Raw genomic sequence first — 25,527 nt, 5'->3', positions numbered from 1 at the left:
CGTCTCAAAAAAAAAAAAAAAAGAAATAAAGAACCTGACAAATAACTTCACAGAAAAAATGAACAGGCCAGGGGAGGTAGCTCATGCCTGTAATCCCAGCACTTCGGAGGCTAAGGTGGGAAGATAGCTTGAGCCTAGGAACTTGAGACCAGCCTGGGTAACATAGTGAGACCCTGTCTCTACAAAGTATAAAAATAGCCAGGCACGGTGACTCACGCCTGTGATCCCAGCACTTTGGAAGGCCGAAGCAGGTGGAATACCTGAGATCAGGAGTTCGAGACAAGCCTGGCCAACATGGTAAAACCCCATCTCTACTAAAAATACAAAAAGTAGTTGGGCGTGGTGGTGGATGCCTGTAATCCCAGCTACTCAGGAGGCTGAGGCAGGAGTATCGCTTGAACCAGGGAAGTAGAGGTTGTAGTGAGCCAAGATGATGCCATTATACTCCAGCCTGGGCAAGAAGAACAAAATTCCATCTCAAAAAAAAAAAAATTTTATATATATGTGTGTCTGTGTGTATATAATTATATATGTCTCTATATGTATACATATATATGTAAACATATATACACATATATGTATGTATATACAATTTTTGTATTATATGCGTATTAATATGTATTAATATTACATATGTATTTATATATATAATTTTTATATATATTAGCTGGGCATGGTTGTACATGCCTGTGGTCCCAGCTACTCAGGAGGCTGAGGTGGGAGGATTGCTTTAGCCTGGGAGGTCAAGGCTGCAGTGACCCATGATCATGCTGCCACTACATTCCAGCCTGGATGACAAAGAGCCAGATCCTGTCTCAAAAAAACAACAAAAAAAGGACAAAGCACGTAAACAGCTAAGAGAAAAGGAAATATAAGTCAGTCAAACATCTGAAAAAATGTCCAACCACACACTGTACATTAAAACTACGATGGGATATCTATTAGATGGGTGAAATTCTAGAAGTTCAAAATACACTCTGCCAACAGAGCTAGGAGAAATATGGTAGTCTTACACTGCAGAAAGGTGCGGTGCCTACAAACAGCTATCTGGCACCATCTACCCCATTTCTGAGAATTTCTCCAACAGGTATCTCCCGACTGCATATGAAGTGGCACATGTACAAATGTATTCATCATGTCACTGTTTTTAAGAGACAAAAATGAGAAATAACCCAGGAGTCCAACAATACAAGATCTATTAAATAAGTCAGGCTATAGTCCTGCCACAGAACAGTAGACAGCAGTTTAAAAAGAGAGATTTAATTTGTTCAGAATAGAAAAGAAAAAAAAAGAAGTCTCTATGAACTGGTATGAAAATAATCTCGGGCCGGGCGCGGTGGCTCAAGCCTGTAATCCCAGCATTTTGGGAGGCCGAGACAGGCGGATCACAAGGTCAGGAGATCGAGACCATCCTGGCTAACACGGTGAAATCCCGTCTCTACTAAAAAAATACAAAAAACTAGCTGGGCGTGGTGGCGGACGCCTGTAGTCCCAGCTACTCGGGAGGCTGAGGCAGGAGAATGGCTTGAACCCGGGAGGCGGAGCTTGCAGTGAGCTGAGATCTGGCCACTGCACTCCAGCCTGGGTGACAGAGCGAGACTCCGTCTCAAAAAAAAAAAAAAAAAAAAAAATCTCTAGGACACACTGTGAAAATTTTTTTAAAGCCAAGATACAAAACAGTACCTCACATCATACCTTTTGTATAGAAAGGGAAATATTTTTAAAAAATTCATATTTGCTCACATTTGCAAATGGATAGATGGATAGAAAAAATTAATAAAAGTGATTATCTCTAGAGAGCAAGCAAAACAGGCTGGACAGAGACACGAATGAGAGCAAACCTTTCCAATTTAGACCTTTTCATATCATTTTGATATTTGAACTACCTCATCATACTACCTATTCAAGCATTAATTAGAAGAATAAAGTTAGAGGACTCACACCTCCCAATTTCAAAACTTACTACAAAGTTACAGTAATCAAAACAGTATGGTACTGTGTAAGGACAGAAACATAGAACAATGAAATAGAACTGAGAGTCCAGAAGTAAACCCTCATATATATGGCCACAAATATATATGTGTGTATATGTATATACATTATATTATATATACACATTACAAAAAATTATATATATAGAATATAATATATTCTATATATTTTTTTTTTCCTGAATTCATAGTCCCTGAATCAATAAGGTTTTGAACTCTTCCCATTCCTTCTGTTGAATGATTCAGACTTTTCCTTGCATCCCAAGTCACCTTACTTACTTGGATTGTAACAATAGTGAACAGAAGTTTCTTTCTACCTATGCCTGTATCTTCTTTTAAAATTTGTCTTTATTTCTTCCAACTGAATTGCCATAATAGACTCTTGGGCAAGGAGAAAGAACTGATCCTGCAATTCATGGTCAGAAGTGTGGAGGAAATTCAGGAAATGAGATAAAAGAGAGGAAGGAGAATAAGGACAGGAGGGGGAAAGAGCCCAGAGAGAATGGAAAGAATAGAAAGGATGGCAAGGTCACCAAAATGGGCCAGTCCTCATCTCCTGAGACCCAGAGGCATTCATTGCACAAAATAACAAAGCACCTGCTGTGCATAAGGCACGCTGCCATTATTGCAGGAGTGCAAAACCCCACCATACCACTGACACTGCTTTTTAAAAAAAAATTTTTTTAGAGACAGGGTCTTACTCCATCACCCAGGCTAGAGTGCAGCAGCGTGACCAAAGCTTGCTGCGGCCTTGAACTCCTGGGCTCAAGCAATCTCCTGACTCAGCCTCTCAAGTAGCTGGGACTACAGGCGTGCACCACCACACTCAGCTAATTTTTTCTTTTCTTTTCTTTTCTTTCTTTTTTTTTTTTTTGTAGAGATGGGGTCTTGCTATGTTGCCAAGGCTGGTCTAGAACTCCTGGGCTGAAGTGATTCTCCTGCTTTGACCTCCCAAAGTGCTGGGATTACAGGCGTGAGCCACTGTGGTGGCTGACATTGCTTTTAGGGTGACCATGGTTATTTTAGGTAGGGGAAGGGAGAACTGGCAAGATCAGGTTGCTGTTCACAATAGATAATCAACTAAGCACATCAAGGAAATCATGAAAAGATAGAGTTTAATAATGAAAGTGGATACATTTGGGAAAAGGGATGCTAAATTGTAGCTATGGAGATGATGTACGTGTAAGACCAAAAAAGTGACATGCAGGAATAAATACGGAAGTCAGTAAGCAAATTAGTGCATAGAATGAAAGAAAAGAATGAGAGAAAATATAAACCTATTTGGCCAAAATCAGTTGGACATCTGTGTCAAACTTTTACACAAGAGCATCAGCCTGGACCAGTCTGCCAACCCTACCATTCATTAACAATGAAGACACGATCCCACGTTGTAATTTCCTAAATTTACAAGAAAAATAATGCCTTTGGCATCATAGTCTTTGCCAAAGTATACAAAACAGGCTTCCACTGAAAGTTCACTCATGCTGTTAAAATGCTTTAAATAGTAAACATTAGAAAATTAAACAAATCCACAGAAATCAAGTACCAAGCACAAAACAAAAACTAGACGTGGTCTTCCAGCTCCTGGCACCTTTTTGCATTATGAAGTGGGAGAGGCACGGGCATCATGGACACCCCACGGAGCACACAGAGCAGAAGCGGTCATAAACTGCTGCTCTCCTAACATGTCTGTCCACATTTCTCTAGCTCTTAGACGCCCACAACAAATCAGGCCCAGCAGAGAATATACAGGTAATCCTTTTGAATACTGCAGCTGCTTCTGATTTGCTGAACAAAGCTGACCGGTGAATGTTTTCCTGAGCCCATTACAAACGCCTCAGAGCTGGAACTAGAAGCTTGAGCGGAGGTTGCTCTTCTTCACTATTCCATTTTGGTTTAACTTTTTTTTTTTTCTAACTATAAAAGCAATGCATGTTTAACACTCAACTTGGAGAGTGTTCAATGCCTCCTGTCAAATGAGGCCTTCAGCATTCATGTGAAGGCTGGAGATACCTGAGGGGCTGCAGAGGACACAAGTGACCCAGTTTCCTGTGCCTATTCAGTCAGTCTGGGGACCCAATAATGCACCCTCAACCTTTAGCTCATTCTCAGTAGAATGGAAAATATGATAGGACTATGCACTAGAGTTTTTCCCCTAAAGCAATGATTTGAGAAACAGCCATGAAATGAGGAAAGTTCCACCCTTTGAGACCAGCAGGGTTACGAGCTGTGGAAGACTAGAGATGGCTACAAACTCTTTGACACTCCTGCCATTGCAGGGTGGGACTGTATCCCCTTCCCTTGAATCTGGGTAGGCTGTGAGACTGCTTTGACCAACACTGTATGACAGAAGTGAGGCTGTGCCACTTTCCAGGCCTGGTCTGAAGGGATCAGCACATCTGTTACCATCTTGGGACACCTGCTCTTGCAATGCTCACTGTGAAGGAAGCCAGCACCATGTTATGAAGCCAACTGCCCTGAGACCACCAGGTTGGGAGGAGCCCAGTAACATGGTGAGGCTGAGGATGAGAAGTGGGGAGGAGTGGGAGCAGGAGAGTAGAAAGGGGAAGAGGGTACAGTGCGGCCATTTCAGAAGGAAGAAAGGAAGGAAGGGATTGAAGGAGAGTGGAAGAAAGAGTGAGCAGGAGGAAGGAAGGCAGGAAGGGAAAGAGGGAGGGAGAGAGGGAGGGAGAAGGGAAAATGTGTGCAAGCCTAGGGAGCTTGCTGGGACACAGGAAAAGCCTCTAAATGGGCCCACACAAAAACACTTCCTGATACTACAGCCTGCAGCTTCTCTCATCCTTCTCATCTCAGCTTAAATATCTCTCCCGGCTGTCTTTGCCGCTAACAAACATAGAAGTCAGCCAGTGCACCAGATGACCAAGTTGCCAGATTGCCAACAGTGTTTTTCAGCAATGTGGTCTCTCTTCCACTCCTCCATCCAAGTCTGTCCCTGAACTTCTTGAACCTGCTCAGGCCAGTCACGCACCTGCCTAGAGCTGGATACTCTAGCAGCTTTACTGGGGACCTGGCCATGAACTCTGTCATTTCTCTAGCCGAAGCAGACAGCTAATCCTCCTGCCCTGATGTTCATCCTATCCCTACCTTGTCTCCTATGCAAAGAGGAGTGCATTTTTACACAATGCATTCAGGATATCACCTGGCCCAGGTTTTCCTGAGAACTGCACTGCCACAGGGCTGCTGCTTTGGGTGTCCAGTCATCCTAGTTTGCCCAGGACTTAAGGGTTTCTAGGGATGTGGGATGCTCAGTGCTTGAGCAGGAGCATGCTGGGAAAACCTGATCTCTCCTCTGAGGCTGGTCTGTCCAGTGCCCCAGGTCATTACAATAGAAGAAGAGGCTCAGAGAGTTTTTAAAAGAAAAATAGGCCGGATGCAGTGGCTCACACCTGTAATCCCAGGACTTTGGGAGGCCAAGGCGGGCAGATCACTTAAGCCCAGGAGTTTGAGACCAGCCTGCGCAACATGGCGAAATTGTCTCCAATCTTTTACACTTTATGTAAAATATAAAAGAAAAACAGTGGGGGTGTTTCCAATTTAAACAGCACACCAGTCAATATTTAACGAGGGGCAACAGCACATACCCACATACAGGCACAAAGATCAACAACATTCTGCATGGGGATTGGTTTGATGAGTCAGGAAGATTCAACAAATGACCTACACACAGCTCTGGCAATATCATGCCCAAGCACATGTGCAGCCACCACCTCAGCACCTAACCCTGTTACTCATCCCTAACACTCCCTCAAAGCATGCACCACACCAGTCACCTCAGAAGGTTCTGCGGACACTTGTTTCTGAAAGGAGAATCGCTCATATATAACTGGTAAATGAAAGTGCATATACCACAGAGGCTGTATCTGGGCAGAGGTGGGTTTTCTCAGACAAGGAGAGCCAGAATAGTGGGAATAAAATGACGGCCTTCAGCAAAAAAGCCCTAAGCACTGGCAGCAGAAGCCCCTAAAAATATCTTATTAAAATAAAAAACAAGTGCCTACTGCTTTCCAACCCAGCCACAGGACTTCGGCGTTCTGCTATTAACTCCATTTTTCCCATAAGCCCTGAGAGTTTTAGCAGCGGTTTTACAGAGCAGGAGGTTTCTTAGGAACGTTTACCACGCTGCAGCAGAAACAGCCACACTGGTTTAGTATCTCTCTTCTCTAGACCATGAGCTCCTTCAGGACAGGAACTGCATCACTCTTACTTGGCACTATATACCCACAGCCTAGCACAAGGGCTGACAGATAAAGTGTCTTGTTGACGGATAAGTCACAAAACTGACTTGAATGGAACCAATAACATCTTCTGCAGCAGAAACAGGACTAAAACCCTGGATGAATATCACTGCTTAGAGAGGAAGGACACTCTGGCCTCAGGGCACACTGCTCCCCTTCCTAGGCCCAAATGAGGCCCAAAAACCCCTCCGCTGATTTCCTTGATCATGACGGAGAAGGCAGGAAAGTCCCAGTAGACTCAATAAATACAAAAAGATAATAGAAAAGGGCCAGGCGCAGTGGCTCACGCCTGTAATCCCGGCACTTCGGGAGGCGGAGGTGGGCGGATCACTTGAGGTCAGGAGTTCCAGACCAGTCTGGCCAACATGGTGAAACCCTGTCTCTACTCAAAATACAAAAATTAGCCCGGTGTGGTGGCAGGCACCTGTAGTCCCAGCTACTCAGGAGGCTGAGGCAGGAGAATCGCTTGAACCTGGGAGGAGGAGGTTGCAGTGAGCCCAGAGTGCGCCAGTGCACTCCAGCCTGGGCGACAAAGCGAGACTGTCTCAAAATAAAAGAAAAGAAAGATAACAGAAAAGGCCAATAAGCCAAGAAGATGTGAATTTTACAGTGAAGCAAAGATATCAGTGAAGCTCAGGTTCTAGAGACAGCTGCTGGTTCAAGTCCAGGCTCTGCCATTTATGTGCTGAGTGACCTTCCATAGGTTACCCTGCTGCACCTCACCTACAGAATGGCAGTAATCCTCATATTCACCTCTTAGGATTGTTGTGAGGATTCAACGAGATAAAGAATGAAAGAGTGTTTGCTTTGCACAGGGCCTGTATAACAAGTCCTCAACAGAGGTATTTTGGCATGTTATTAACTAACAATAATAATAAACATGTATGGGCCGGGCACGGTGGCTCACCCCTGTAATCCCAGCACTTAAGGCAGGTGGATCACAAGGTCAGAAAGTCGAGACCAGCCTGGCCAAGATGGTGAAACCCCGTCTCTACTAAAAACACAAAAATTAATCAGCCAGGCACGGTGGTGGGCGCCTGCAATCCCAGCTACTCAGGAGGCTGAGGCAGGAGAATCGCTTGAACCCGGGAGGCGGAGGTTGGAGTGAGCTGACATCGCGCCACTGCACTCTAGCCTGGGTGACAGCGCAAGACTCTATCTTAATAGTAATAATAATAATAATAAACATGTGTGAGGACCAAACCATAACTAGCTTCCCCTCCAGGGTTCCACTGTATACAGAACAAGTGAAAGAGCTTGGGGTTATATTACCAAGCAGGCCATAAAACTACAGGAGCCAAAAGAGCTGGCCTGCTGTCCACACATGCACCACAGCAGGGACCATGTGGGAAGAGCTGTGGCAGATGAGAAAATGTCCCTAATCCCCTCCTCTGGCAGGGATGTGAGGAACACAGATAAGGAACAAAGGGGACAACGATCTTCTCTCTGTCACTAACAACAAGTAAGAGAAACAAATCAAATATAAATGTAAAATAAAATTTCACTTAGAAAAGGAGAAGGGAGTAAAAAAATGTTAAATCTAATTAAACTTTACGTTTTAAAGTGGCTGAAGTGGTCTTAAAAATCCAAAAATAAAGAAAATGTATTTAGCATTTCATCTGCATTCCAACGTCCCTTGGGCTCACAGTCTTTTTATACTGGAGCTAGAAGCCAAATTCTCAAAATTAATCAAAAGACAGCAAATGTGTAACACATGCTCTATGCATTTTGTTTCATTGGAGGCTGTAAAAGAGATAAGGCCAAAAGAAAATGTGACACACTGTTGATATAATTGTAGGACTTCTGGAAGTTCAAAACATTTGGAAATAAATTTTGATTAAAACTGTATACGCTGTATGAAAAGACAGAAGGTTAGCCCTTGACAAGGATGGAAGGCGCCCTCAGGCCTGACAACATGCATCAGGTTAAGGCATTGCCACCTACTTCGTAGCATCTAACCATGATTTTTGACTCTTATTAGGGGAATAAGAAAGTAAATCTATAACCAACATTAAAATTACTTTGCACTTGTAATCAAAATAGTTCTATGATTTGTCTTTGACTAGTCACAGAATTGTACATTCTGGTGTTTTCTGTTTTGTTTTGAGACAGGGTCTCGCTCTGTCACCCAGGCTGGAGTGCACCAGTACCATCTCAGCTCACTGCAGCCTCAATCTCCTGTGCTCAAGTGATCCTCCCACCTCAGCCTCCTGAATAGCTGGGACTAGAGGCATGTAACCCCCGTGTGTGGCTAATTTTTTTGCATTTTTTGTACAGACGAGGTTTTGTCATATTGCCCAGGCTGGTCTTGAATTCCTGGGCTCAAGCAATCCACCCATCTTGGCCTCCCAAAGTGCTGGGATTACAGGCATGAGCCACCATACCCAGCCATAAATTCTGGTTTTATAAGCCCAAGTCATTCTACATTTGCTTTTCCAAAATGCATTAAATTGTAATTTTAAAATCCTTTAAAAAAAACTGTTTATAATTTATGTCAATTTTTCATCAAAATGACCAGATGTATTATATACCATAAGCTTAAATTCTGATCCATTATGAAATTATTTATGATTGCCCCAGGCACTTCATATAATTACCTAGATAAAAATATCAATTATTTTAAAAAGTATGCCAGGTGTGGTGGCACATCATCTGTAGTCCCAGCTTGGGAGGCTGAGGAAAAAGGATCACTTGAGCCCAGGACTTCAAGCCCAGCCTAGGTAACATAGCAAGACCCTCTCTCTCAAAAAGAAAGAAATAAATAAAAGGTGTTTTTAGGAATACAAACACCTAATAATAATAAACACTCCTCTTTAAAAATGTAGATGAAAGCAGTTTTGCTTTCATTCAAGCATTCCTTAACAACTATAAATGTTCACCCATTTAAAATGCCTTCACTTATGCTTTTCTGATATTCCTTGCTTTCATTTATGTTTCAAGGGACTTTAGAGTATTCTAAAACTCATCTGAGATTACTCAAAAATGGAATGATTCCACAAACATCTGCAAGCAGAGAAGAACAATGCTGGCAGCATCTAATCCTTGTCTCAGAAAAGAAAAATAATTACTCAGAGGACTTGACTTAATAACTCATTCTGTGAAGAAACATGTTTGCAGAAAACCATTTGAAGGATCCCAGTGGACACGCGGTAGGAAAAACCACTGGAGACCTCCATGACCAGACTTGTAAATGGAGTTCTAAATTTGGATATTTCCAGGAGAGGCAAATCTATTTTGTTCTATCAGAACCCAAGTAAGTGTGGGATTTGAATTAAGGTGGGAATGTTCTGTTCATCTAGAATCCATGTATTCTTATAGCAACTGGACATCTTTTACAAGTAGGAAGAGAATTAAAAGGAAATGCCAAGGAGGAGTAGGAATATCACCCATCTAAACATGAGCACATTGAATGAGCCGACAATCCTCAATGTGGGCTCTGCTACAGAGCTTCAAAAAATTTTTCATAAATGTCATTAATTAAGGTTGAAAATAGGCCTAATAAAAATAATCTGGGTTTGTTTAATCCAGAGAGAGAAAGTGAAAGCATAAGAAACACTAAAGAGTTAACAAGAAGGATGGGCTTGGTGGCTCACGCCTGTAATCCCTGCACTTTGGGTGGCCATGTCAGGTGGATTGCTTGAGCCCAGGAGTTCAAGACCAGACTTGGCAATATAGTGAAACACCATTTCTACTAAAAAAAAAAAAATGCAAAAAAAATTAGCCAAGTGTGGTGGCACGTGCCTGTGGTCCCAGCAACTTGAGAGGCTGAGATAGGAGTATCACCTGAGCCCAGAAGGTGGAGGTTGTAGTGAGCAGAGATCTCGTACCACTGCATTCCAGCCTGGGTGATAGAGTGAGACCCTGTCTAAAAACATAATAATTATAATAATAATAATAACTGTTTACAAAAGGGTGTAACTAGAGCAACAGATACTGCAGTTCAACATTGAAAGAGACATTCTACTTAGGAAGGGCTCAAAATGAACTGCCTTACCAAAGTAGGCTATGTTTTCTAATTTAAAAAAAATTTTTTTTCTTATGTATTTCTCCATGAAGACCTATGAGTATGTTTTCTAGTAACCTTGAAGAAAAAGGTAAAATATTATAATATTTAGTGCAATTTATCCCCAGAAACAGGGAAAGAAATGAGAAATGAATGACTCTTTTAAAAAGTCTTTACAGAATCATAGCTCTCCTGAAAACCAGGACCATTATTCTGAGATATTTTCTAGCTAAGTCTTGATTAGGCAAACTAGGTTGGCATACCCAAAAAGAAACAGATAAGCAGAGACCTAAATCTACATTATCCAATATGACAGCCATGACCTATACATGGCTATTGGACGCTTGAAATGTGGCTGGTCTGAATTGTTAAGTATAAACTACACACGAGGCTTTGAAGACTTATTACAAAATTCTTAGCACAGAAGTGGGGAAAAGAGAAACTTATAGCACTAAATGTGTATATCAGAAAAGAAGAAAGAACTAAAATCAATAATCTAGGTTTCCTCCTTAGGAAACTAGAAAAACAAGAGCAATTAAATGCAAAGTAAGCAGAAGAAAATCAATAATAAAAATTAGAGCAGAGTGCTTGCTTCAGTAGCACATATACAAAAATTGGAACAATACAGAGAATATTAGCATATAAAATTTTTTTTAAAAGTAGAGCACAAATCAATTATATTGACAATAGGAAATCAGTAGAGAAAATCAAACCAAAAGCTGGCTCTTTGAAAAAATAAAGTCAATAAGCTTCTAGAAAGGATAATTAAGAAAAAAAAGAGAACACAAATCACCAATATCAAAAATGAAATAGAGGACATCACTATAGAGCCCATGGACATTAAAAAGAGGGTAAAGGGATACCACGAACAACTCTATATCCACAAATTTGATAACTTAGACAAAAAGACCAATTCCCTTAGTTTCTCAGGGTTCTCAAAGAAAAAAAATAAATTAATTAAGAAAAGACCAATTTCTTGAAAGGTACAATCTGCCAAAACTCTCACAAGAAGAAATAGACAGGTTGGGTGCAGTGGCTCATGCCTGTAATCCCAGCACTTTGGGAGGCCGAGGCGGGTGCATCACCTGAGGTCAGGAGTTTGAGACCAGCTCAGTCAACATGGTGAAATCCCTTCTCTACTAAAAATACAAAAATTAGCTGGGCATGTAGCACGCACCTGTAATCCCAGCTACTCAAAAGGCTGAGGCAGGAGAATCGCTTGAACCTGGGAGGCGGAGGGTGCAGTGAGCTAAGATCACACCACTGCACTCCAGCCTGGGTGACCGAGCTAGACTCCATCTCAAAAAAAAAAAAAAGAAAGAAAGAAGAAGAAATAGACTATTTGGATAGACCTATGTCCATTGAGGAAATTGAATCAATATTTAATAACCTTTCAAAAAGAAAGCACCAGGCCCAGATGGGTTCATTGGTGAATTCTATCAAACATTTAAGGAATAAATTATACCAATTCTCTACAATCTATCTCTTTCAGAAGATAGAAGCAGTAGGGATACTTCCTAACTCATGGAGCCAGAATCTACCCTAATACAGAAACCATATAAAGAAATTACAAGAGCCAGGTGCAGTGGCTCATGCATGTAATCCCAGCACTTTGGGGCCTAGGCATGTAGATCACTTGAAGTCAGGAATTCGAAACCAGCCTGGCCAACATGGTGAAACCCCGTCTCTACTAAAAATACAAAAATTAGCCAGGTGTGGTGGCACATACCTGGATCCCAGCTACTCAGGAGGCTGAGGCATGAGAATCGTTTGAACCCAGAAGGCAGAGGTTGCAGAGCCAAGATTGCATCACTGCACTCCAGCCTGGACAGCAGTCCAATACCTCTCATTAATACAGACACAAAAATCCTCAACAAAAAGCAAATAGAATCCAACAATGTATAAAAAGAATCATATACCATGATCAAGTGGGATTTATCCCAGGTATGCAAAGCTGGTTCAATTCAAAAATCAATTAATCAATCAAGCTAAAGAAGAAAAATCACATCATCACATCCATAAACACAGAAAAAGCATGTGATGAAATTTAATATCCAGTCATGATAGAAACTCTCAGTAAACTAGAAATGGCTTTTTTTTTTTTTTTTTCTGGAGACAGAGTCTCACTCTCTCATCCAGGCTGGAGTAGAGTGGTGTAATCTCGGCTCACTGCAACCTCCGCCTCCCAGGTTTAAGGGATTCTCCTGCCTCAGCCTCCCAAGTAACTGGGATTACAGGTGCATGCTACCATGCCTGGCTAATTTTTGTATTTTTAGTAGAAATGGGGTTTCCCATGTTGCCCAGGCTGGTCTCAAACTCCTGACTTCAGAAGATCTGACCACCTCAGCTTCCCAAAGTGCTAGGATTACAGGCGTGAGCCACCGCACCTGGCTGGGGGGAACTTCTTCAACTTGATAAACAGTATCTTCAAAAAACCTACAGCTAACATCATACTTAACAGTGGGAAACTAGAAGCTTTCCCACTAAGAGCAGAAAGAAGCCAAGGATACCCCACTCACCACTCTTTCCAGCACTGGACTGGAAGTCCTAGCTAACGAAATAAGGAAAGAAAAGGAATTAAACAGAAAAATAAAACTGTCTCTGTTTGCAGATGACATGATCATCCAAGAAGAAAATCCTAAACACTAAACAAAAAAAACTGAAGCCAGGCAGTAATTATAGCAAGGCTGCAGGACACAAAAGTCAATCGCTTTCCTATATACCAGCAATGAACCAGTGGAATTTGAAATTAAAAACACAATACCATTTACATTAGCATCCCCCAGAATGAAATACTTAGGTATAAATCTAAAAAGAAGTAGAAGATCTATGTAAGAAAAATTAAAGAAGTGATTAAAGACATCAGAGCACTAAATAAATGGAGAGATATTCCATGTTCATAGAGAGATTCAATACAGTCAAGGTGTCAGTTCTTTCCAACTTGATCTTTAGACTCAATGCAATCCCAATCTAAATCCAGCAAGTTATTTTGCAGGTATCAACAAACTGATTCTGAAGTTTATATGGGGAGGCAAAAGACCCAGAATGGTCAAAAAAAAATATTAAAAGAGAAGAACAAAGTTAGAGGGCTGACACTATACGACTTCAATACTTATAATAAAGCTACAATAAATAAGACAGTGTGGTATTAATGAAAGAAGAAAGAAACAGACCAATGGAACAGAACAGAGAGCCCAGAATTCGACCCTGATAAATACAGTGAATTGATCTTTGACAAAGGAGCAAAGGCAATACAATGGAGCAAGGGGTCTTTTCAACAAATGATGTTGGAATAACTGGATATCCACATATTAAAAAATGCATCTAGACAAAGACCACAGACCCTTCACAAAAATTATCTGAAATGAATCATAGGCCTAAATGTAAAATGCAAACCTATAAAGCTCCTGGAAGATAGCAGGAAAAAAATCTAGATTTTGTTGGGTAAGATGATGACTTTTCAGATACAACACCAAAGGCACAATCTATGAAAATAAGAATTGATAAGCTGAGCATTGTTAAAATTAAAACTTTCCTCTCCATGAAAGGCACTGTCAAGAGAATGAAAAGACAAGCCACAGATTGAAAAAAATATTTACAAAAGACATATCCTATAAAGGATAAATATTTGCAAATTGAATAGTCACAGAAGACATATCTGATAAAGGATAAATATTTGCCAGTTGAATATTTGCAAAAGACATATCTGATAAAGGACTAGTATCCAAAATATAAAAAGAGCTCTTAAAACACAGTAAGAAAACAATCCAATTTTTCAAAATGGGCCAAGGACCTTAACAGATACCTCACCAAAGATGACATATAGATAGTAAATAAGCATATGAAAAAATGTTCCATATCGTATGTCATCAGGGAAATGCAAATTAAAATGAGGTATCACTACATATCTATTAGAATGGCCAAAATCCAAAACAATGACAACATCAAATACTAGCAAGAATGGAGAGCAACAGGAACTCTCATTCATTACTGGTGGGAACGCAAAATGATCCAGCCACTTTGCAAGACAGTTTGGCAGCTTCCTGACAAACTAAACATACTCTTATTAAGTCTAGCAATTGCATTTCTTGGTATTTGCACAAAAGAGCTGAAAACTTATATACATACAAAACCTGCTATAAACACAGATGTTTGGCCAGGCATGGTGGCTCACACCTGTAATCCCAGAACTTTGGGAGGCTGAGGTGGGTGGATTACCTGAGGTCAGGAGTTCGAGACCTACCTGGCCAACATGGCAAAACCCCATCTCTACTACAAATAAAAAAAATTAGCCAGGTGTGGTGGCAGGCACCTGTAATCCCAGCTACTCGGCAGGCTGAGGCAGGAGAATCGCTTGAACCCATGAAGCAGAGGTTGCAGTGAGCCGAGATCACACTATTGCACTCCAGCCTGGGCAACAGAGCAAAACTCCATCTCAAAAAACAAAATAAATAAAAAATAAGAAAACACATATGTTTATAGCGGCTTTATTCATAACTGCCTAAACTTGGAAACAATCAAGATATCCTTCAGTAAGTGAATAAACTGTGGTATCTCCAGACTACAGAACATCATTCAGTGCTAATACAAAATGAGCTATTAAGCCATGAAAAGAGAAACTTTAAATGCATACTACTAAGTCAAAGAAGCCAATCAGAAAAGGCTACACACTGTATTATTCCAACTATATGACATTCTAAAAACGGCAAAACTATGGAGGCAGTAAAAAGATCAGTGGTTGACAGGAGTTAGGGAAGAGAGAGAGATGAATAGCCAGAGCACAGAGGATTTTTACTAAAAATTACCATTACTGAGTATATACCCAAAGGACTATAAATCATTCTACTATAAACACACATGCACACGTATGTTTACTGCAGCACTACTTACAATAGCAAAGACTTGGAATCAACCCAAATGTCCATCAGTGATAGACTGGATAAAGAAAATGTGGCACATACACACCATGGAATACTATGCAGCCATAAAAAAGGATGAGTTCATGTCCTTTGCAGGGACACGGATGAAGCTGGAAATCATCATTCTCAGCAAACTATCACAAGAACAGAAAACCAAACACCTCATGTTCTCACTCATAAGTGGGAGTTGAACAAGGAGAATACATGGACACATGAGGGCCTGTTGAGGGGTGGGGGGCTAGGGGAGGGATAGCATTAGGAGAAATAACTAATGTAGGTGACGGGTGGATGGGTGCAGCAAACCACCATGGCACATGTATACCTATGTGACAAACCTGCACATTCTGCACATGTACCCCAGAACTTAAAGTATAAGAATAATTTTTTTAAAAAAAGACAAAATTTTACCAGAAAAGAAATGTCAGGCTAGGATTCCATGCCCAGCTAAGCAATCATAAAGAATTAAGGCAAAATAAAAACATTTTAAAACCTACAATGGCTATGTTCCACTAACAGACTCCTAGTAAACAACTGATATATCATAGAATGTGCTTCAGAAAGAAGAGCCCAAAGAAGGAAGCAAGACAGGTTGGTGGCCACAGAAATCGATAAAATATATTATCAAATACAGCCAGTTACAGATTATAAATAAATTATGATTAGAAGTGATTATGATGAAAAGAAAAGTGGCAACATGGATAAACCTTGAAAACATTATGCTAAGTGAAAGAAGCCAGTAAGAAAACCACACATTATACAATTCTATTTACATAAAATGTTCAGAATAGACAAATCTAAAGAGATGGAGAGTAGATTAGTGGCTGCCTAGGACTGGGGCAACAGAGAAGAGAGTGGGGAGTAGGCCAGCACTGTTGATAAGTACAGGATTCCTTTTAAGGGGGACAAAAGTGTCATAAAATTAGATTGTGGCAATGGTTGCACAACTCTGAAAAAACTAAAAAAATTGACTTGTACACTTTAAATGGGTGAATTGTATAGTATGTGTATTATATCTCAATAAAGCCATTTTAAAAAGTGGAACCAGAAAGGAAAAGGGGATGTTCAAATATACTAAGATCCTCTTAAATTTTGATAGAAATTTTTGTAACTATTTATGAATGGTAACTTTGAAATAACCATTAGAAGAACAAAAAAACCATCTACAGCTCCTCCTGTCTCTACGCACATGCACGCACACACACACACACACACACACTTTCTCTCATCTACTAAAAGACAGAGTCTATGAGACTAGGTTAAAAAAATCTTATTGAGAAGCCAGAACAGAAAAAGAAAAAAAATCATAAAAATTAAAAATACTCTGTATGATACTGTAATGGTGGACACATGTTGTTATAAATGTGCCCAAACCACAGAATATCAGAGTGAACCCTAGTGTAAACAGGAGACTGTGGGTGATAACGATGCGCCATGAACAATTGTTATAATCCAACAATGAATTTAGGTTCATCAGTTGTAACAAATGCACCACTCTAATGCGGGATGTTGATTATGAGTGAGGCTATGCATGTGGGGGCAGGGACATATGGAATATCTCTGTACCTTCCTCTCAATTTTACTGTGAACCTAAAACTGCTCTAATCAAATAAAGTCTGTATTTAGAAAAAAAAAAAAAAGAGAGAGAGAGAATGTAAACTACCTCATCATTGTTTATAACGATTACATAGTAAAATCATATTTTGAACATATTCAGTTAAATAAAATATATTTTTAAAATTAATTTCACCTGTTTCTTTTTACTTTTTTAAATATGGCTACTAGAACTTAAAATGACATATTCCAGCTAAGCTAAACAATCAAAGAAACACCACTGTATTAGCCATACCTCTGGGCTCCCAAACATTTTCAAAATGTGAACAGAAGGGAGGAAGGCAAGTGCCAGCAGGAGCATTCTGAGAACACGTGTTACGTGTAACAGCAGCAATAGCAGCAGCTAGTATGTGGTTCTAAGTAAGCAACAAGCATAAACAATGACTTTCCAGGAAAGGTGATGCTGCAATTGCAGCTTCTCTTTTCCCTCTGTCCAGGAGTGTCCCAAAGACCCCTTCCTGGATGTGGCTCTCCTGCTTACCTTTGATAAGCTCCGGCCTGTATGTTTTACGCAGCTGCTCCAGGAAGCTGTTGTAAAAGCCCTCTGCCTGCTCCGTGGGCATTGCTAGGTGGAAATCAGGCTTGTTTCCCTTCAGGACACACTGGAGGGTAAACTGGCTGACACACAGAATCTCGTACTGTTTGTCCATCACACTCTTAGACCAGTGCTTCCCGCTCTCATCCTCAAACACACGCAGGTTTAGAATCTTTCGGACCCTAAGGGGAAAAAGAGCAGTGAGAGCTACCTGAGAGATCATAAGCCCCCCGACACACTCCATACCCCAAAAATGTCACCAGCTTCCAGCCAAATAAGGACATAATGACAACTCCAGCCCTGACAGGAAGCATGAGCTCAGGCAAGTCACTTATCCACCCTGTGCTTCGGTGGCCTCAGCTGCAATACAGAATAATAACAGTTCTACCTCACAGGGTTGTTTTCAGATTGCCTTCTTTTTTGCCAGACCCTCCAGTTCACAGCAGCTACTGGTGAGAACTGGGGCTAAGACAACAACCACCTATTCTCTGCTCCTTTAGGTCAGGGATATCTCAAAACATGGATCCAACTGTAATTTTTCATGAACGAATTCATCACATTAGGATAAATGACATCCATTTTTACACCCCTTCTTGGAGCTACTCAAAATGAACAATTCGGCTGAGCGTGGTGGCTCATGCCTGTAATTCCAGCACTTTGGGAGGCCACAGCGGGTGGATCACCTGAGGTCAGGAGTTCGAGACCAGCCTGGCCAACATAGAGAAACCCTATCTCTACTAAAAATACAAAAGTTAGCCAGGCGTGGTGGCAGGCGCCTTTAATCCCAGCTACTCAGGAGGCTTAGGCGCAAAAGTCGCTTGAACCGGGGAGGCAGAGCTTGCAGTAAGTCAAGATCATGCCACTGCACTCTAGCCTGGGCGACAGAGGGAGACTCTGTCTCAAAAAAAAAAAAAAAAAAAAAAAAATTCAGCAAATACACTGAGAAAAATCATGGTTATTGCAAATATGCAAAAAGATCTGGAGAAAGACACCTTGACAACTGTGTCACAAGCTCCTTAAGCCCCAGAGGGGCTTTCCCTATACATGTGAAGAAGGATAGTCACCATGGCAAGAAGGTTGACCAGGTGACATCTATAGGGTCAGATCTGAGAAGCACAGCAGAGAACCACCAGCATGAAAGCTGAAAACCCACCATTTGAGAGCCACACTTCTGGATGATGTTGAAGTCAACAGCAGTTTCAAAGACTCTATAAATACTAATTCACTGACTCTTAATATGGGCATCCTCAGGGACAGGTGCTACTCCTTACCCCCTCTCCACAGCCAAGATTTGTCTTATGCTGAATCACATCTCTTAAGCACCAGGCTAAATATTAGCTCTGTAGTATGTCACAGCCATAAAGACATTCAAACCCACAGCTTCAGTTTTTAGCCATTACACCATTCTACTGCTTCTTTGAGTATCCAGGGGACAGCTACTAAAATACCACCATCACTGAAGTAGTACTGAATGATAGTTATTCATCATCAACACCTTAGCGGGAATTCAGTTTCAAGTCTGATTTTCAATCTAATACAAAAGAGACAGTTGGGCAGGGTTATACCCAAGCTCTGAGCACCAAGGGGCAGAACAAATGGATCCAGCATCTAAAGTAAATGTGCCCCGTGGTGATGGAGGGAAGAGGTGCACGGAGGGCGCATTCTGCTTTTATGTCTGGAATGAACGGAAGCTGTAAAGTGAACAATCATGAAGCAGGATTTTAGGGCTATATTTCATCTGTGTTGCCTTGGCTAAGACACCTAAAACTTTCTATAGTAGAGCTTGCCCATCTGTAAACTCAGAAAGCCAGGCAGGTAGAGCAATGGCAACTCCTGCTCCTCAACCCCCACCACCACCTTAGTAAAAAGATCATTGGCTTCAAGGTCAGGGAGCCCAGACTCTAACTGGGGTTCAGGTTTTTTGCTAAGTGTGTGTGCATGACCTGGGGCAAGGAATTTAACCTCTCTGAGTTCCAGATACCTATGTGCACAGTGAGCTAGTAGGCACTCTAAAAATACATAGTGCCCAGGTAACATTGCCCAATTTAAAAAAGAGAAACCAAACATAAGAAAAAACGCTTGGTTTTTGCATTAAGAGAACAAGAGGCATGATCTGAAGCCATAGTAGCAAAAAGACGGAGGACAGGCGGTGCTCCTGCTCTGAGGCCGACTTAGTGTCGAGGTCTCCCAGATCATTCTTCCTCAGTCTCCTCCTCTGGAACACAGAAATAACCATACTACATCCAATGGAACAATGGTTAAAAGTGACAAGGGCTCACTTCACAGGCACAAAGTACTATGGAAGTTCCCAGCATAACCACCACCATGTAGCCCATTCAAACAGCGATGACAGAAATGCATCTTACATGTGCTCCAGTTCCTTCTGCGTATCCTCCAGGGAAATACCCAGCAATACACATATGCCCCTTCCAATGGCACTAATCTGCTCTCCTCCAACTAGAAAGGAACCAAAAGGGAGAGAAGAACTCAGAACCAAACAAGGGCATGAAGCACATTTAGGTAACCATAGGAGTATTTTAAATATCATACACACTTCTTATAACTTCTTTGGTTAAAGTCAGCACATATTCAAAAATGAAAAGAGTTACATAAATGCAATGAGACGATAATAATTTCCATCCATTCTGATTTTATCTCTGGAATGAATGGGAGCTGTAAAGTGAACAACCATTCAGCAGGATCTTAGGGCCATATTTCATCTATGTTACCTTGGGTAAGACACCCAAAACTTTCTATGGTCAAGTTTGCCCATCTGTAAAAACAGAACTGTTTTCCTCCCCTAGAGAGGCCAGATCAGCTATATTAATTCTCAGAAAGGATATTCCTGCCTTTTGTGGAAAATCAGCAAATATGGTAATACAGTATATAGGAAGCACAAAGTGGAAAATGTTCACGTCATAAAAACAAATGATTTTCCTACTTACTATGAGGACAAATACATAATACATAAAAATCACAATTTATGTGTTAAGTTTCAACTCATCAAACTGCTATTATTTCCCACTTTAGTTCTGTGGTTACATTCTAAGCCAATGATCTCCAAACCTTTTTCAATCATATATCTTGTCCATTAAAAAAAAAAAAAGGCTCTAAGCACACACTCCTAACATTTGTATATGTATTTATAACCAAATGTATGCCCTACTACCATTAGACAGTATCTCAAATGGTAGCAAGATGCATCATTATGGGCCGGGCATGGTGGTTTATGCCTGTAATCCCAGCTCTTTGGGAGACTGAGGCAGGCAGTCACATGAGGTCAGGAGTTCGACAGCTGCTTGGTGAACATGGTGAAATCCCGTCTCTAATAAAAATACATAAATTAGCCAGGCATGGTGGTGGATGCCTGTAATCCCAGCTACTCAGGAGGCTGACGCAGGAGAATCACTTGAACCCGGAAGGTGGAGACTGCAGTGAGCCAAGATCACATCATAGAACTCCACCCTTCCAGCCTGGGCAACAAGAGTGAATCTCCGTCTCAAAAAAAAAAAAAAAAAAAAAAAAAAAAGATGCATCTTTATGATGGAGAATCCATTATTTTTTTTTTCCATTCGTTTTTCTTTTTAAGAGGCAGGATCTCTCTATGTTGTCCAAGCTGGAGTGCAGTGACTATTTACAGGTGCAATCCCACTACTAATCATTACAGGAGTTCTGACCTGCTCCATGTCCAAACTAGGCTCCTGGTGGTCCTCTGGTCCTGGGAACTCACCAGATTGACGCAGAACTTTGGTATGACAGCAGGTCAGCACAGTGCACTATAGCCCAGAACCCCTGGGCTCAAACAATCCTCCCTGCCTTGGCGTCCACAGTAGCTGGGACTATGGATGCACGCCATCACACCCAGCTAAATCTGTATTTCAAGTGGTGCTCTTGGTAATTTTCTACTTTTTTTGGCCAATTATTTGCCAATCTTAATAGATTATGTTGTTTTACTATTTCATCTTGTACTGACCTAATGTTCTAATCAGGAATAGAAGGGTCAACTCAGCCGTTTTCTTGTTGTTTGCTCGCTTCTGCTGGATAATAGCTATAAATATAACTAACACAGTAACATAGACTATGCCATGTTGCACTATACTGCTAAAGAAAGGGTGAGAAACTTCCCTCTTTCTTCAGTTGTAATGGCAAGAGACCACCTGGTATTCAGACCCCAGGAGAGCACATCAATCCATTCCTGAAATATCAGTAATGCTTAATTTCTCTGATTTTTATGCTAAAATTTTTCAAATATTTTCTCCTGTGCTGCTTTTCTTATAATGAACTATGTGTGTGTGACTTATTGTCCTTTGAGCCACTGCCTCAAAAGCTGAAATAGAAATAATCTATCCTGACATAGGTAGTAAACAACTGGGGGTTGGTTTGCTCATTTGCATTGCTTCAGAAAAAGCCTTTGGCTTTATTTGTTCTTTGAATAAATCAACATTACTTTCTTACAATGCTGATATACTTTCTAAATTTTTCCCAAAGTATGTTTCAAAAAATAAAGGTCATGAAGTTATATCTACCATCAAAGTAAGGATTATACATTTTAGAAAATATGAGAAACACGAAAAAAAGAACAAAGGTAAGTACTTTAATATTTTAATGATTTCCTTTTAATATTTTATCTATTCATACATTTTCATTCATATTTGTTTCCAACTACTATAATAATGTTGCATGTAAATTTTGGTAATAATATTGCGTAAGAATTTTTTCATGTCATAACCTTTTCCTAAACACCTTTTAATAGATTCATCTCATCAAGCAGACTGATTAACCATCCCATTTTGCTGGACATATGGCTTCTTTCAAAATTTTCACTTCAATAAATAACAGTGTAATAAAAATCTTTGTACACTAAAACCTTTTCTACAGTTAGGATTATCTGCTTAGAGTAGATTCTCAAAAGTAGAATCACTGTCAAAGAATTTTGACAGTTTTATAATTATCTTAACATGAAACAAATTATGGCCCAAAGTCTATATATGACACAGAAACTGCTGTCTTATTTTGGAGCAGTTTCGTCCCTGCTCCAGGGACAAGCAGAAGGACTAGGAGGTTCAAAAGGACTTTTTATTACAAGTAAATGGATCTCACCAAGGGAAAAAATCTGAAAATCACCACTTTGAACAAAAGATCAAAGGGCTGGAAAAGACCTGAGATGTTTGGTCAAGTTCCCTACCTATTAGTGGCATCAGCCCTGAGATCGCTTCTTCAAGAATTCACAACCTCTAAAGTTAACCTATTTAAACGCAAACATTTTAGATCCTCTTCCAACACTGTGTTTACAGACATCAGATTTTAGCTGCTGACACTGAGTGATGGGACATGGGGGTTATTGCATTATTCCGTCTCTTAATATGTTTGAAATGTGCCATAACAAAGTTTTAAAAATTAGATTATCACGATACTCAACCTAAGGCATCAAAATGTGTTTGATCAAGCTGGGCGCGGTGCCTCATGCCTGTAACCCCAGCACTTTGGGAGGCCGAGGCAGGCAAATCACTTGAAGCCAGGAGTTTGAGACCAGCCTAGTCAACATGGCAAAACCCTGTCTCCACTAAAAATACAAAAAAAAATTAGCCAGGCACAGTGGCGTGCACCTGTAAGCCCAGCTACTCAGGATGCAGAGGCATGAGAATTGCTTGAACCCAGGAGGCAGAGGCTGCAGTGATTCGAGATGGCGCCACTGTACTCCAGCCTGGGCAACAGAGCAAGACTCTCTCAAAACAAAAACAAAACCAATTAGCCAACTGGAGAAAACTGATGGACTGGGCATCGAATGATATTAAAGGGTTACTACAAAAAAAAATGTGTTTGACCAATCACACAAATTGAATATACCACATAGTAAAATGTGTGACTCCTAAGCTGGACATAGTGGTGGCACATGCCTGTAGTCTAGCTACTCAAGATGCTGATGCTAAAGGATCACTTGAGCTCAAGAGTTTGAGGTAGTAGTAAGCTCTAATAGAGCCACTGCACTCCAGCCTGGGTGACAGAGCAAGACCCCCATCTCTAAAACAAACAAACCATAAATACATAAATTTAAAAATAAGGGTGAAGTCAGCCAACTATTTTAAAATAAAATAAAACGTGTGACTCCTGATATTTTATGCTGTTCTGACCATAAAACAGGAAGTTAACGTTTTAGAATCCCTAAAATAAAATGCCATTCAAATACAGCCACATTTCAGTGAAACCAGCCACATTTTAAAGGAATCAGAAAATCCCTTTCCATTACAATGCAACTAGAAGGCCTGCATAAGTGGAGGGCCCTTCTAACATAATTTCACAGTTCTCCAACCCAGAATTCCCGAATTATTTACACTTTCCCATAATTAACACCCTTATCTTTTTTAACATGTAGGTTAGGTTGTTTTAACTGAAAGCATATAACTTAAATAATGAACCAAAATAACCCAAACTCTATTCAGCACATCTCACAGAATATACATTTTCAATATCCCAGATTAGCAGGATGGAGAGTTCAGGAGAGAGATCAAAATTTAAATCTGTCAGTGATGACCACACACAGCAGCAGACTGCAAGATTCTTCTCAATAATGCAAAACATCTTTCATCTATGAATTTTCCCAGTTTTCATGAATTTAAATATTTACTGAAATGATGTAAACCCTTTAAAATTCCTAAATCCCAGTGCTACTCTATCCGCTATTATTCCAGGACCATTTCCAAAACCAAAGTTACCAGAACAGCTTAGAAATCATTAGGCAGGGCTGAAAAATAGACTCTCAGATTTAAATATATGGTTTTGGTGGGTTTGGTTGTTTCTTTAGGGGTTTTTGTTGTTTTTGTTTTGGGGGTTTGTTGTTTTTTGAGACAGAGTCTCGCTCTGTCGCCCAGGCTGGAGGTTAGTGGCACAATCTCGGCTCACTGCACGCTCTGCCTCCCAGGTTCAAGCAATTCTCCTGCCTCAGCCTCCCGAGTAGCTGGGACTACAGGCACCCGCCACCATGCCCAGCTAATTTGTGTTTGTTTTGTTTTGTTTTGGTATTTTTTTGTATTTTTAGTAGAGATGGGATTTCTCTGTGTTGGCCAGGCTGGTCTCCAACTCCTGGCCTCAGGTGATCTGCCCGCCATGGCCTCCCAAAGAGCCGGAATTACAGGCGTGAGCCACCGCCCCCGGCCTGTTTTGTTTGTAATTCATACTTTTTGCGGACACAAGAACACATATTTGGTGCAGACTGGCTCCAGGGACAGGATATCTGAAATTATTTGAACTGAAACAATATAATTCTGCCAATAAAGACAGAAAAGACTAAAGATAATATAAAGCTTGTCATTTAAATGTTTTTTAAAAATTCTCTTTCGTTGGCCGGGCGCGGTGGCTCAAGCCTGTAATCCCAGCACTTTGGGAGGCAGAGGTGGGCGGATCACCTGAGGTCAGGAGTTTGAGACCAGCGTGGCCAACATAGTGAAACCCCATCTCTACTAAAAATACAAAAATTAGCTGGGCGTGGTGGCTGCAATTCCAGCTACTGGGAGGCTGAGGCAGGAGAATGGCGTGAACCCGGGAGGAGGAGCTTGCAGTGAGCTGAGATCCGGCCACTGCACTCCAGCCTGGGTGACAGAGCAAGACTCCGTCTCAAAAAAAAAAAAAAAAAAAAAAAAAATTATCTTTCGTATCGTGGTTTTCTTAAAACGACTACATTATCTACACTAATCATCTGGACCTCTGATGCCCAACCAAGACTAGAGTGCTCGAGTGATGACCAGGGGTCGGGTGGCTTGGTCCACAAAAAATGAGTGAAAAAGAGAGATGTTTTCATCTTGAATTCTTTAGATCCTGATCCCTCGGCGCAGAGTTCAGCGACAGAGGGCGAGGGGCGTTCTGGGCGCGGGGCGCCCTTCATCCAGCCTGGGTTCCAGTCACGTGCGTGCACGCAACTGTCAGAGCTTAGCCCAAGGAGCAACTCTTCGCATCTGTGCATTTCATCCTGAGTCAAGCCCCATAAAAATTGGAATACGTAAAAATGGGCAAAAATTGAACATTTAAAATACAGCAGTGAAAAGGGAGGAGTGCCTGCTCCAGAAATGCTCTACGCGTGGTTCATCAACGCTCCCTGAAGAGCGGGCCACGGGGATGCTCCGAGGCTCCGCCATCCCGCACGCAGGACAAAGGTGCTGAGAATGAGGCGCGCTCGTCCTGCACCCGCTGCTGAGAGCCCGAAGCCAGGGCGCGCCGG

At 41.1% G+C, this 25,527-nt stretch overlaps 1 protein-coding gene across 1 annotated transcript in view; it reads right to left on the bottom strand.

Moving 5' to 3' along the window:
• DTD1 (D-tyrosyl-tRNA deacylase 1) overlaps positions 1 to 25,444 on the bottom strand; it is a 180,064-nt gene extending 154,620 nt beyond the window's left edge. The window contains exons 1-4 of the mRNA XM_011979536.1: positions 25,385 to 25,444; positions 25,029 to 25,278; positions 19,682 to 19,772; positions 17,262 to 17,497 (exon numbers count right to left, since the gene is read on the bottom strand). Coding sequence (XP_011834926.1) covers positions 17,262 to 17,497; positions 19,682 to 19,772; positions 25,029 to 25,278; positions 25,385 to 25,444 — 637 coding nt within the window. The remainder of the gene's footprint in view (positions 1 to 17,261; positions 17,498 to 19,681; positions 19,773 to 25,028; positions 25,279 to 25,384) is intronic.
• Positions 25,445 to 25,527: the final 83 nt, after the last annotated feature.

This window comes from Mandrillus leucophaeus, unplaced genomic scaffold (genome assembly GCF_000951045.1).
Source record: "Mandrillus leucophaeus isolate KB7577 unplaced genomic scaffold, Mleu.le_1.0 Scaffold202, whole genome shotgun sequence".
Classification (NCBI taxonomy): domain Eukaryota; kingdom Metazoa; phylum Chordata; class Mammalia; order Primates; family Cercopithecidae; genus Mandrillus; species Mandrillus leucophaeus.
The sequence above is the reverse complement of the archived record's forward strand: the minus strand, read 5'-3'. Positions and strand labels throughout refer to the sequence as shown.